General features: G+C 50.2%; 1 protein-coding gene across 1 annotated transcript in view; it reads right to left on the reverse strand.

The window, feature by feature from the left end:
- Positions 1–15,169, reverse strand: part of CLPB (caseinolytic mitochondrial matrix peptidase chaperone subunit B) — a 92,299-nt gene that overhangs the window by 41,372 nt on the left and 35,758 nt on the right. The window contains exon 5 of the mRNA XM_040584966.1: positions 13,120–13,248. Within this exon, the coding sequence (XP_040440900.1) occupies positions 13,120–13,248 (129 nt within the window). The remainder of the gene's footprint in view (positions 1–13,119; positions 13,249–15,169) is intronic.

Consider the following 15,169-nt stretch of genomic DNA (forward strand, 5'->3'; position numbering starts at 1 on the left):
CTCAGCACCACAAAATGCAGCATTACACACCACAAGGAAGGAACTGCAGAACACTTTTAAACTCAGAACAAGCCCTTCAGTTACTCATCTCTCTTATGCTGTTCAGCGCTGGGCCACAGGCTGTTGTTCTTCTTTATGGGTAGACTCTTGCCCATAGATTTTTCACCTCAGTATAAAATTACAAAAGACAACAAAATGACCAAATTTGCTTTCAGTGACCCCAGTGGAACTCTGGAAAATAAAGAGCTGTGCAGAGGTATGCCCAGTGCGCAGGTAGAATCCCTACTAGAACCTCTCCTCCAGAAAAGTAACAGTAGAGGACTGCATTTCCCTTTGAATGCATAAAACAGTCCACACGTGTGCCAAATGGGAAGGTTGCAACAGAAGAAAGAGAAAATGTGAATTAACGTGTTAAAGATGAATACGTTATTTTGGATTTGCCTTCTGAGAGCTCCAGTGGAGGGGCATGCCCTCCAGCAGTGCTTCTTTGCTTCTTTGAGCAAGGCTACTGCTACTGGTGCACCCCAGTGCAGCACGGCATGGCATGGCACGGCAGCCTCCCTCCTGCAGCTCTGTGGACCACCGTGGTAGCTGCTGGTCCTCTGTGCCTGACACACAGCACCGCATGTACCGCTTGGATGCAGACCTCACGACAAGGATGAAGAAGGGGAGCCAGGTTTGCAGGTTCTTGCACTCCCTGCACAAGACTCAACATTATCTGAGGGAAAAAAAAAGCTTCCTTCATGATGTTATGAGTATTAGTGAAGTCTTAACCTCAAACTGCTTTCAACCTGCACAGGTGGTTAAATTCATACTGCTTTCAAATAGAATCTTCTCCAGCAATACACAGGAAGGCCCAAAGCATGGAAAGGCTTGGGCAATCTGGAATCTGTATTTTGGGCTCAGAAAAGCCTTTTTTCTTTGCCACATCTTTTAAAATAAGCTGACCTACCTGCTCCTTTCAGTCTTGCTTTATTGTAATGCAAGTTGTTTTATGCCTACTTGATGCCTGGGCATGAACACAATCTGCCTTATTCTTGTTTGTAACGTAACAGTATGAGAAGGGAAGCTAAAGAATCATCTCTCTATATATCTACACGTGTGCAGAGCTATTAAATTAATGACAAACATTATGTCACTGTAGAGTTTTGTACCCAGAAACACTTAAGAGAGGGATCTATTTGCTCCCCTGCCCTATGGGGAAACTATTCTTAAGCACTCCGACACGGACATAAATGTGCTTGCACTTATACGCTTATTGCTCTCGCCACGGTGGGATGTTAGACACTTCAGTGCTGTGATATGATTGGTTTCTAAATCCCAGTCTCACAGGATTTTAATTACTGGTCTGGCGCGGATGGGAGTAGAACTTGCTGCTGTCGGATGGAGGGGGTCGATACGCTGGCCCAGAACATATTGAGCCATGGTGCTTGCAGACTCTATTGCACTATTTAATCATCTTTTGCAAAATTTACAGTGCAACAGAAGGAATCAATACTGAATTTATCACATTCCCTTGTAAATATGAGCATGGAGAGGGAGAGAGGATTTCAGGCACTCTTGCACCACAGCTGGCCTGGGATAGACGTGTTATAGGAGGTGCCAGACCTGGAGCAAACCTCCAGGACAGAGCACCTGGGGGCAGCTACCACACCTGTGACTCCCCCAAAAACACCGACCCTGACACCCCACTGGTGCTTCGGGGGTACGAAAGGGCTCCGTGTCCTCTGAGGCGCTGGCAGAAGCTCAGGGGAGGACTCAGCCATGCTCCCTCCGGCACTGTGGCCAGAGCAATGAGGGATCTGCCAGCACACGGCTCTGCGGGAGCAGGGATGTTCTCCTGGCATAAGCACTTACATGCACGCCTGCAGGATTCCGGACAGTGGAGTTATTATTTCACACTGGCCTGGTTTTGCTCACGAGGACTGAGTTACAGCCTTGTTCTTCAGAAGACAAACAGTTCCTAACTCTAGCTAATGTCAGGCAAAAAAAACACCAGTGAGGACAGAGCAGCCTGTGGTTTTCATTTCCCCAAACTGAGTTGCAACAACACTGGCTTTCAAGACAAACAGACATTCTCCCAGTGCCCTGCAGACATGCTGTGCATTTATAGTGGGTGCCAGGGTCCAAAGGGACTCCTGGCTCCTGTGCTGCTCTGTCCCATCAGCTGGCACTGCCATACCTGCGCTGCTGGTCCTTCCAAAGCCCTGGCTGATGACAAAGCACTGAGGAAAAGCCAGCAGAGATCCAAGGGTGAGGCAGGGAAAGCTGCCAAAGTAGCTCTAGAATAAATGAAGTGATTTTTGAAAGGAACTGGCTCATGTGGGAACTTTTCAAACGTACCATCTACTGTCTTGTGCCCCGGGGCAGTGCTTTTCAACCTGATAGATCTCCAGGGCTCAACAGAGAATGAAGGAAGGCAAAAAAAGTGAGTAGGTTTAAACTCACTGTACAGTGGCACCTCAACCACGGCTGAAAATTTCTGGGGAACCATCCATTAGAAAAGACATCCTGCTCCAAGACCATCAACCTAGCAGGCCTACGGCACCGTGACTTCCTCAGTTCCTCCTGTAGTTTTCCCAATTTTGCTCTTGCTTACACTGCTAACTCCACTGAGTGCAGTGAAACGACATCACCTTCTCAGGATGTGATCAGGCCCAAGGTATCTCCTCTTTGTCACCACTTGCTGGCTCCCGGTGATCTGGGAGACACAATTGTCCAGTGATGTCCTTCACCCTCTCTCCCTGTAAGAACGGAGCCCTTGCCATCTGGGATGCAACTGAAAACACTCCAAGACACATTATACAGAATTCAAACACAAGAAAGCCAGGTATACTTACAACCTGATTTTTCCTGAGAATCATGGAATGGTTTGGGCTGGAAGGGACCTTCAAGACCAGCCAGTCCCACCCCCCGCCAGGGGCAGGGCCCCCTCCCCCCAGCCCAGGCTGCTCCCAGCCCCGTCCAGCCTGGCCTTGAGCCCTGCCAGGGATGGGGCACCCACAGCTGCTCTGGGCAGCCTGGGCCAGCGCCTCGCCGCCCTCACGGGGAAGGGTTTCTTCCTCACGTCCAACCTAAATCTCCCCTCTCTCAGCTTCAAGCCATTCCCCCCTGTCCCACCGCTCCCTGCCCTTGCCCAAAGCCCCTCCCCAGCTTTCCTGTCGGCCCCTCCAGGCACTGGGAGCTGCTCTAAGGTCTCCCCGGAGCCTTCTCCTCCCCAGGCTGCACAGCCCCAGCTCTCCCAGCCTGTCCCCACAGCAGAGGGGCTCCAGCCCTCTGACCAGCTCCGTGGCCTCCGACGGGCCCGCTCCAACAGGTCCGTGTCCTTCTGATGCTGAGGACCCCCGAGCTGGACGCAGCGCTGTGGGGGGGGTCTCAGCAGAGGGGAGCAGAGGGGCAGAGCCCCCTCCCTCGCCCTGCCGGCCACGCTGCTGGGGATGCACCCAGGGCACGGGTGGCTTTCTGGGCTGCGAGCGCACATTGCCGGGTCATGTTGAGCTTTTCATCCAGCAACACCCCCAAGTCCTTCTCCTGAGGGCTGCTCTCAATCCATCCTCTGCCCAGCCTCTATTTGTGCTTTGTATCACAAGCACTTTCACTTTCTGATGTCAAAAGAGCATCCCTTGTAATGCTGGCTCTGTAATTCATTTACCCATCATTCATCCTATTCACAATATCTGCAATTATACTGTACCAAATAGGGGAGCATGGAGCATTACCAACAAATGTACTGTGCTAAATTTACTGGCAAATTGAGTTCAGAAGTCTGGGTTATTGCAGCTTCAGCTAAAATGTTTTCATAAATGTATGTTCTTTCCTTCCTCTCTCTCTCTCACTCTTAATTAGAGATATGTGCACTGAGCTGACTTGATCACTCACGTTTTACAAGACAGACTTGAGCACGAGACCTAGGCACACGTGCTTGAGTCTCCCAAGGTGGCAGGGCGGTGAGGCTGCTCCAGTGAGACATGGCTGGAGTCAAGACCTGAGCTCCACTCCCAGCTACATGCTAGGTGAGCTCAATTAGCCCCTTCGCACCTCCCAAGACCATCTATCCCAGTCCAAGAGGCTGTTAGCACTGGTATGAGAAAAAGGACCAGTTCTGGAGTCACACTGAGGGTCCCGGGCAGGTAGAAGGAGGCAAACGGTGTTTTGGAGCAGGCGTTTCCCATGCAGGAGCAGCCTGGGCAGCCCACACACTGGCTCTAGGAGGAGCTGGAAGCAAAGGGGGTTTCTGAAGATGGGAAGTAGAAAGCAAGGTGGTCAATCATAGCATTATTTAGTTTGGAAAAGACCTTTGAGGTAATCAAGTCCATCTGCTGAATGATTAGGAGAGTGCTGGGGAGAATGAAACACATAATGAGGCTGCTCAGGTTTGGCAGGAGGAGACGTGCCTGTCCCTGCGATGGGGATAGAGAGGGGAGGTCCGGGCAACAGGCTTGAAGGAAGGAACTGCTCTGCTTTTAAGCAAAGATATGAAATGGAAGAGACCACCTACCTACGTGCATCAGCAAAGTAGTACATTTTCACACAACAGCAGCTGATGGTTCAGCCAATCCCTCGCCACACGGACACACGCACAAAAAACACCTTGGAAAAGCAATTCAACATCCAAGAAAAATGACAGCTGAGCTGTCAAGTGCCAGGGAAACCTTGCCTCTACACTTCTTTCTGTGCCCAGGTTTCTCGGGTGTGTATGGGGGGAAGCAGTCACAATATTCTGATTTTGCTTTTCATAAGCTCTAGCCCAAGAACAAGATGGTTCTCTGCAGCATTTTCTTTTGTGCTTTAATTTATTAGAATTTAATTTATTAGAAGGGTACCACAGCCATGACAACTCTTCATAGCACAAGGCTGCGAAAGGTTAACAGTGTCTGTGCCAGGAGGAGGGATACCCCCCTGCAGGGCAAATCCCTCAGCAGCAGTGCTGTCCCAAGGTTTGAAGCCCATGAGGTTTCCCCAGGCTGTCCCCCCTCTGCCTCAGCCTTGCTGAGCCTCACCCAGGGCACAGGAGAGGACGCGGGATCTCCTCTGCCCATGGGGCTCCCCAGCTTGCAGGGGTGTGGGCTCCGTTGGGAATGTCTGGAGCAAGAAAGACTGACCTTTGGCCGAGGAGGATCATAGAATAATAGAATCACAGAAAGGTTTGGGTTGGAAGGCACCTTCAAGATCATCTTGTTCCAATCCCCCTGCCATGGGCAGGGACATCTTCCACTAGACCAGGTTGCTCAAAGCCACATCAGGTTAAGGAAATTTAAGCAAGTATCCACGAGCACTAAAGGACCTCAGAAATGTCATTGTGAAGCCGCTCTTGAGGATCATGGTAACGGGGAGAAGCCCCTGGGGGTGGGAAGAAAGACAATGTCATGGCTATCTTCAAGGACAAGAAGGAGCATCAGGAGAACTCCAGAATGGTCAGCCTCACCTTGATTCCTGGGAAGGTGATGGAGAAACTCATCCTCAAACCCCTTCCTAGCAGAGGTGATCCTCCCCATCTACTCTGCCCTGGTGAGACCATGTCTGCAGTGCTGTGTCCAAGTCTGGGCTCCCCAGCTCAAAGGAGACAGGGAATGACTGGGGAGGAGCCAGCAGCAGCTACAAAGATGATGAGGGGCTGGAGCATCTCCCTGATGAGGAAAGGCTGAGGGAGCTGGGGCTGTTCAGCCTGGACAGGAGAAGACTGAGAGGGGACCTCACCAACGCCCACAAATCTCTCAAGGGTGGGTGCCACAAGGACGGGGCCAGGCTCTTTTCAGCGGTGCCCAGCGACAGGACAAGGGGCAACGGGCACAAAGTGCAAGACGGGAACTTCCATCGGAATGTGAGGAAGAACATCGTTCCCCTGAGGGTGACGGGACACCGGGACAGGCTGCCCAGAGAGGCCGTGGGGTCTCCTGCTCTGGAGACATTCAAACCTGCCTGGACGCGGCTCTGTGCAACCTGCTCCGGGAGAGCTGCTTCAGCAGGGGGGTGGGCTGGGTGGGCTCCAGGGGTCCCTTCCCACCCCAGCCATGCTGATTCTGTGATTCTGTGAGCATACGAAGGACAAGAAGGTGACTGCGAGTAGCCAGCATGGATTTATGAAGAGGAAAGCAGTGGATGTTGTTTATCTTGACTTTAGTAAGACTTTCAGCATCATCTCCCATAACATCCCCACAGTCGACAATGAAGTGGGATTGAAAACTGGCTCAATGGTCATGAGAAGCAGCAGAAAGTGCAGCTGTAGGCCTGTCACTTGTTGGGTACAGCTGCTGAACAGCTTCATTAATGACCCTGATGACGGGCAGAGCCCACTCTCAGCCAGTTTGTAGGAGATACAGAACTGGGAGGAATGGCTGATAGGCCAGAAGGTTGTGCTGCCATCCAGAGGGACCTTGGTGGGCTGGAGACATGAGTTGATAATAACCTCTTGAAGTTCAGCAAGTCCAACAAATGCAAAGTCCTGCCCCTGGGGAGGAAGAAGCACAGGCTGGGGCCACCTAGCTGGAAAGCAGCTTGGCAGAGAACATCCTGGTGAGCACCAAGTCCACCATGACCCAACGATGTGCTCTTGCCACAAAGAAGGCCAATGGTGTCCTGGCCTGCATTAGGAGGAGTGTTGCAGCAAGTTGAAGGAGGGGATCCTTCTCCTCTGCTCAGCACTGGTGAGACACATCTGGTGTGCAGTTCTGCGCTCCCCAGGTCAAGGAAGACATGGACTTACTGGAGTAGGTCCAGCAAAGGGCCAAGAAAACAATGAAGGGACTGGTGCCTCTCATACAAGGAGAGGCTGAGAGAGCTGGGATTCTTTAGCCTGGAGAAGGGAAGGCTCACAGGGATCTTATCCAAGTGTATAAACACATGATGGGAGGGGGTGAAGAAGATGAGCCAGGCTCTTTCTAGTGACGCCCAGTTACAGGACAGGAGGCAACGGGTGCAAGCTGAAACACAGGGAATTTAATTTAAAACATAAGAAAAATCTTTACTGTAACAGATACTGAGCACTGGAAGAGGCTGCCCAGAGAGGTTGTGGAATCTCCATCCATGGAGATATTCAAACCCCAACCACAGTCCTGGAAACCTGCTCCAGGTGACCCTACTTTGAGCAGGGGGTTGGACGAGATGGTCTCCAGTGGTCCCTGCCAACTTCAGCGATTTCATGGATTCTACTGTGCCCTGGCACCCTGATGAGGAAACACAACTCTCCCCTCAGCTTCCTCTTTGTCCCTCCTAACTATTACAGAGTATCTTTGGACCTAAATACTTTAGTCAGGGGCAAAGATACCACTCCTCAAAGATCATAAAGCATGAGACGGCAGCTGGATACAGTCAGAGGACCACACACTGCCAAGGAAACACTGTTGAGCAACAGAAGAGGCATCAGCAAACAACTTGCAATGTCTCCTGCAGAAAACTGAGCACTGGAGAGAGCACTACAGGAGAAAGAACAGCGTCTTTGTGGTGTCCAGGTGAGCTCCTTCCAAGTGAAGACGTTTGTTCAACAGTCTGTTCACAAGGTGGTGGTGGCTGGCGTCCTGGCTGTCAGCGGTGTGATCTCTCAATAGCAAAACACAGCATGATGCACAGGGCTGGGACAGGCTGCAAAGGGCCTTTACAGCGAAGGCAAGCAGATTGTGCATGTGGTTTAATAAAGGTGGGGCCACTCAGAGATGCACAGAGACAATTTCTGGTGAATCTCTCCAGGCTCTTCTGGTTTCTAAGCTTCTTCAAGCCTCCTATTGCTCAGTTCCCCTGACCAGGGCCTGCCCCTCTTCACAGCCCCACTTCTGAGCCCCATGTATTTCAAACCTAAACTCTTCTCCCCACATTAGCCCAATAAAGTAATATCAGGTACCTGCTGCTCGATTCCAAAGCCTGCAGGTATTCTTTGGACCTAAAACCCTGCTGTGTATTTGTCACATGGGAGTAAAAAAATATAATCCCTCCAAAACAGTAACAGAAGCATGTCCCAAGAAATTAAACAAAATGAATCACAACTCAACTGACAGCATGAGAATGGACAGGTCCCTGCGCATGGGAACATAAGTGCTGCTGGTTGTGTCTTTGCTGCCTTCATCATCATCTTGAATCCACCTGCTGCGGGCTTGAGACTGCTGCATCCACATGGCTAGAAGGACCAGGCTTTGAATTTAAGCCAGTCCTGAACTCAAGCCCCCTCCCAAGTCTCCTGCAGAAACTTTGCTGGAGGCCACGAGGGTTGGTAGCAACATGAGCCATCCGGGAGGTTCAGTTTGACTATTGGTAAATGTCCGGAGCTAAGAGGAGGATGGAGGGCTGGAATATACGCAGTGTGCTTCCAGGTGCTGGCCTCCAGCCCCAGTCCCCCACGGATCAGCGCCTGTCTGGGCTCCTCTGGCTACCTGCATTTCAGTGACAGGTTCTGGAGCAGAATCAGACTTAGAAGGGTGCTAGAAGGTGGCTGAGCTCTGTGGTAAGGCTAACCTTGCAGAAAGCTGAACCTTTTAACACTGGCTATTTCATATGGCAGATTTAAATACTGACATAACAAAAGCTCCCTCTGAAACGAAGAGGCTTCCACCGTCAGCGAGCTGGAGACGCTGCCTTCTTTCCTCCAAGCCAAACACAAAGCCCTCTGAATCGATCGCGCCTGCAGTAGCAACTGGTGCATGCTGTGGATGCGAGCTCCCACCCACTCCTTCCCATAAACACCGATATTTATGGTGTCAGCTCAGGTCAGGAGACTGTGAAATGTCACCAACAACTGCCCAAAAGGACAACAGAGCAGCAACTTCGTCTCGCGGTCTGCTGGGCACACACATGCTGACCACAAGGCGATAAGGTCCTGGAGGGGTCAAGCGAGTCACTGAATGGGCCACAAAAGGCCAGGGATGTGGGGTGAGGGGCAAGTGCATAGGGGCTTCCCTTAAAAAAAAAACCCAGCGCCACACAACGGGGTAGTTGTTTTAGCAGAGAGGGGCCTTGGCAGTTAATGGCTTTGGCCCTGAGGGCAGGGCACCAAGAGAAGGAAGTGTTAGGGAGAGTAAATGGACAGTTAGTAAAAAGGCAGGTGTAGGGAAGTGTAAGGGAGGGAGCGAGGGGAGCCTGTTCCATGTCAGCAAACAGGAGACATCCTATGCGCGGATGTCAATGGCAGACAGCATGGGGAAATTATCCTCACAAAGGGCCCGGGGCAGGCACGCTCTGAAAGGTGTTCGATCTCCACTTGAGACCTTCAGCCATGTATTCATTGCAGATTATACTAACAAGGATGATGCTTTGTTATCACACAGAACCAGGAGGAGGGGAACACCCCAGTCAATGCGATGAAAACCTCATGTCAGGCACCAATCATGAAATCGAACTCCAGAGTGCAAAACTCACTGAAAAGGAATGGAAGGGTCTGCTGTAACGCTACCAGCTCAGAAGAACGCACCTGACAAAAAGGGGAGACGTATTTGATTTAGCAAGTAAATCATCATTAATTTTCATCATAACTATGACGGCAAAGAGTAACTGGATGTTGCAGATGGGCTGGCAAATACAGATTAATCTGAAGAGCACTGCAAACTCAACCTCAGGATCCTGCAAGGACTCCAGCAGGACCTTTCACATCATGCGCCGAGTGGAGATTCATGTTGGTGGACCAATGTTCCCAGGGTCTAAGCACTGAGACACGCCTGTATCTCTGCAAGATTACAGTTTTCACTTGGAAATGCATTCTTAGTGTGGACTCTTCTGAATCTGTATCCACAAGGATTTCCATCGGGCTGGACTACGAAGAGATCAGCAATGAGCAATTGCCACGTTTCAGTGTTATGGTTGGATAAATTCAGAATTTTCACTTTGATTTGGTACACAATCCCTTCTGTTGTACTCAAACAAACAAGAGTCCTACAGATTGTTATATGCTTTTTTTCCTGAGATTCGAGTGAGTTCTTCCAGGCTGCAACACTTTGCTGTGAACAAAGAACTCTCTATGAGCATCAAGCAGCCGAAGTGGTCATTCACAAAGACAGCAGTGGCTCCCGTACTGATACAGAAACAGCATTTGAACAAAAAGAACAGTCCTCTCTATTAAGAGAGTCCTGTATTCTAACAAGCTCTCAGATAGCTGAGCAGGAGACAGCTGTAGAAATGAGCTGGACTTGCCACTTGCAATTATTTATTCAGTATAGTGAAATTCTTTAGTGCTGACTTCACTTATTTGCACCCACATTTTACCTGTACTTAGAATAACCGAGCAGCTGCCTTGGTACTTTCAATCAGCTAATAATACACGTGTCTTGTAAGGAGATTTTCAAAGGCAGAAAAAAGAATGAGGTACCTTTTTAAAAAACGTTATTCCAGTTTTTCCCCAGAGGGTAGGAGGGCGACTGCCAGCCCAAACTCAACAGACGGAAAAAGAGCTCTCAGCCTCTTGCTGGCAGCTCTGCTGTCGCCTTCTCTCACGACCACTGTGACCAACATACATACACTGTGCAACACACGGGCTGCCCAGAGCAGCTGTGGGTGCCCCATCCCTGGCAGGGCTCAAGGCCAGGCTGGACGGGGCTGGGAGCAGCCTGGGCTGGGGGGAGGGGGCCCTGCCCCTGGCAGGGGTTGGGACTGGGTGGTCTGTGAGGTCCCTTCCAGCCCAAACCATTCCATGATTCTGTGATTCCATGATCCCTAACACTGCTGTGGAGTGTGCCTGTGTACCATCTTCACAGCAGACCATGCCTCTGCCCTCATGGCTAGTCCACATCTGTATTTTAGGTGTTTTTAAAGATAAAACACTGCTGTTAAGATTCACACCATCCCAGGCTCACTCTGTTCAAATCTGTTCACAACAATGCTGTGACAAGGACTTTTCCATGCCACCACTTTGACCACGTTGCCACTCTCTGTAACATCACAGAGCCCATTGTGCTCGCCAGCAAAGCCTGCCCTGTGCATTCACAACTCATCACTCAAGAGGGTGAAGCTCACTCCGCTCTTCCCACAGGCATCCCTGCCCACAGCTGTGGGATCTCAGAGGTCCTGTTGAAGCAGTTTCCTCTGACTACCAGCACCCTGGGACAAGCAACCACTGAACGCGTGCTGTTGGATGGTGCAACAGACATGTAGCGAGTCAGATGCACTGAGAAACTGCCAGGTTCGGTGTTCAGGCAGCGTCTATGTATCTACCAAACATGGAGTAGTCTGTCACGTCAGACAAATGCACTGGACCACACAAGGGCCAATATTTTCATCTGAGGACTTCCCAGTCACCACACGCACATACTCCTACAGCCCACAGAGCAGCTGTCTGCTTTTTAAGCTCCCTTCTCTGCAAGCAACCCATAGGAATCTTGGCTAAATACATTTGCAATAGGTTTTCTTTCAGTGGCTCCTTTTTTGGGGGGTTAATTTATGGCCAAGAGATAGGGTTCTGGTATCCGGCAGGCTCCCAGAGAAACCCTGAGCCAGAGTTACCTGTGGAATTCAGGGGTATTGAATCTCAACCTTTCACTCTTATTTTTCTATTTGTAAAAGATAACAAGCATACGGTAGAGATGAGTATCAAGGTTCAATGTTCCTACAATTATTTTTCTTCATCCCTTCTGGGGATGGTTAGCCTTCACGGATGCTACTTCCCATTATCCTTTTAGTTACTTTCTCAAGGAATGAGCCTTGCGTGAGTCCATCATACAGTTATCTGCCTGCCTGCTTCCCTAGAATTAACTCCTCAACTCCTGTGATGCCCACACCACGAAGACAATGATATTCCAAAAATTTTTGCAAAAATATCAGCATCTGGCTAGACAGACGCTAGAGAGTCTCTGCACCACAGGGACGGGCTGACAGCGTTCAGCTGCTGTATACTGCATTTGGCAGAAGGCTGCTGGCAAGCACACACTTCAAAGCAGGCACAACATCGCTGTTTCTTGCTCATTCAAAGGTGCCCCAGGTGACCTTGCAGGAGGAGAGGAGTTGAAATTGTTGTAAGAGGAATGCTAGGGACAAAGGACGCAAACCTGGAGGGAAGCAGAACTCTACCGACTAGCTCTGCAGTCTGCAGAGCAATTTGTATCACAGGCAGATGCAGCTAATTTAACGGCACCACGCAGATGTAGATACACATTCAGCAGACTCCGGTTCTGGATAACAGCATAACACAGACGCAAATGTCATCCTGCTAAAGATCAGCAGGAGGGTAAATATAAAAAACGGTTGTCATGGTAGCACATCTCTATTCTGTTAGCTAAATGCATCTTCTTCCTCTCCTCCACTAGTGCCAATGAGCTTTTTCCCCATGAAGACGGTCAAGCATTGCGACAGGTCACCAGAGGGGTTGGGCAGTGTCCATCCCTGGACGTTTTCAGGCCCCAGCTGGCTAAAGCCCTGAGTAACCTGGTCTGACCTCACAGCTCACCCTGCTTTGAGCAGAACGTTGGACTAGAGACCTTCTGAAGTCTCTTCCAACCTGAACTATGCTATAATCCTATGAATTTCCATCTCGTTTATTATCCTAGAATTGTTCAGGTTGGAAAAGTCTCTTAAGATCATTGGGTCCAACTGTACGTATCTCTATGGATCTGTACTCTAGAGCCATTGAGTACATAAGAGATGACAGTGAAGCAGGATCCAGGAGAAGAAGGGGTCTGTGGTTTGACCAGGAGGCCAAATTACTGCACAAGCTAATTTCTACCAATTCTGACAAGAGCTGCATTGCCAGGGTACCAACAGTACCCCAGCCTAAACCATTTCATGTGGGTAGTGGTCCCTATCCAGTACCTATGCAGAGCAGATCCATTATGAGTAAAGTGAGGGCTCTTTGATTCTGTGCCACACAGGTACATAAGGGATATGATTGATGAGTGGAGTGCAAATTGTGAAAGGGAAATGTTCAAAATACTGAACAGAGACACCAGTGGATGCATCCTCACTGAACTGCAGGAGGAAAGGGAAGTCAATGATTAAGATGAGAACAGCCACCAGAAGTACCTGAGAAAAACCACTGGAGATCAATGGGAACACAGAAACTAAAAATTAAAGAGCTTAAAGCAAACAGTAAATCACGTCTAATCCTGACAATGAAAGACTGTGGCCCTTGTGCAAGCTTGACAGCTCTGTGGGACAGGCCTACTCAGAAAAAGTGCTCCTGGCCCAAGAGTCGGGTGGAGCTATGGAACTCACCTCCATCCAGCAGCAGTTTGACAGTCAGGTAGTCATCAGCCAGTACCGCATAGTGTAGAGCTGTGCAGCCCTTGAAATTGGCTCGGATGTTCAAGCGGTTGTTGAAGTCATCCTCCCGGGTTACAAGGACTGCAGGGGAAAAAGAATGAAAGCTCAGCTCACTGAGACAAAGAGCTGCTTGTCTGAAGGCGCACCAGCAGCACAGACCACCACCACCGGCCTGGAAGCCTGCTAAGGGCCTAAGGACCTTTTCCAGGATACCATCAGGACCCCAGTGGAGGGTTCTGGTGGCTATTGTCCCCACTCCACTAAGCAGCAGCAGAGATGAAGACAACACGGTTTCCACAAATCCCAGGGCCCACCTTCACAGCACCCAGACAGGGAAGGAGGTGCGTGGGGAAAGCCCAGCAGAAGAAGACCTCTCAGCCTTGTTCCAACCACAGCCTATTTGCACCTTCAAAGTGAAAACAGGATTCAACGCAAGCAAGCAACACAGAGACTTCTGCCTTTTATTTTTGCCTTTTACGGTCCAGAAGGGCCAGAGAACAAGCATTCAATGCTTCCTCCGCACCAGCTTCCCCCTCCAGCCAGAATGTGGTCCCAGCAGTCTGCACCTACTTCAGGCTGGAAGCACAGAATGCCAAAACCTATGAGCCATAACCAAGGGAAAAGAGCTGGAGAGGCTGAGGGACAACAGCACTACAGATGCTGGGGACAGTAGTCAGCTGGCAATGGCCAGGGCATCTCCTCAGAGTCATGCTATGCTTCCCCTACCACTCCGCTCCGGTTGCTCCTGGGCCTGTCTCCACCAGGAGCTGCCTCCTCTACCCGGTGCTGCCCAGAAGTGTCAAGAAGTTGCCATTTTAAAGCAGGAACTTTTCTAAAAACACTTCCTTTGTTAACTGAAAAGTAACGTGGGCTCAAGTGCTGCAGATCATGATGCTGAGCATCTCTGCTCCTGCTATCTTCAGTTTTATGTTGAAACTGGCTGGTCCTTGGGGCCTGGAGTTTTTATCCTGTGTTTCCTTAGCCACTGGTACAGTGTGCTCCCCGAGGTGTATTCCTCAATGCTACCGGGATGGGAATAATTCATAATAACGCATTTCACAGCTGACTAGAAAGCCTGAAATCCCCTGAGCAAATGCAATTACACTGAGACCTGGCAGGTTTTGTGAAATCAGACCCAGAGACCATGATGCTTCTTTGAACAGAAAACGATGTTTTCTAAAGCTGATTAATTGTAATTTTTTTCCTCCCTTGAGCTCTGTTCTGCTGAATGCCAACATGCACAGATACCTGGCAAAAGGGAAAGCCCAACGACTGGTGCTTGCAGGTCAGAGCAAAGCTGGGCCAAGGCATTCCCAGGAGGACAGGAGAAGGACTGTGCTGAGACAGACATGAAAGACTAAAACTTCTAGATCAGATGCAAACTCAAGAGTTTGGACTGCAAAGCTGGAAGATCAAGGAATGCATTAAATCCAACTGATGTACAGAAGCAAAGACTCTCTGTGGGAGAGGCTGCACCGCTCCAGCTCCAAGCCCAGCTCTCGCTAGACCTGTCCCCTTTCTGCAGCGTACACACACGAGCTGGAGAAGTGCCAGAGTCCCACACAAACCCAGCTGGCACGCAGGCAATGCACCGTGGCTAGCAGACCTGGACCACAGGCACAGGCTGCCTCTAAGATGGCACAGACAGGCATCACCCCTCCTGCCAAGCACCCCTCCCCAAGCAGAGGCTTAATGATGTCTGTAATATTTACGCACAAACTTAGACTCAGACACGCGGTGGGAGGGGTGGAAGTGCCTCTGCTGCTGATGCTCTGGTGCAAAACCTGGTTTTAGATGCTGTTTCTACTAGCACCTAGGAGGGACTATGCTCCCGAGCCAGGAAAAACTCTCTCCCAACACACCAATAGATTACTACAAGGCAGCGGTGATGTCAGCAAACAGAAAGGAAGCTGTGAAAGGAGAGGACACTGCCCCATCAGCACATGACCTCGAAGCAAATTCCCAATTCTGGGAGTCTCCAGCAGACCAACCCGTGTGTCTG

This window comes from Falco naumanni, chromosome 2, assembly GCF_017639655.2.
Source record: "Falco naumanni isolate bFalNau1 chromosome 2, bFalNau1.pat, whole genome shotgun sequence".
NCBI classification, from domain to species: Eukaryota; Metazoa; Chordata; class Aves; order Falconiformes; family Falconidae; genus Falco; species Falco naumanni.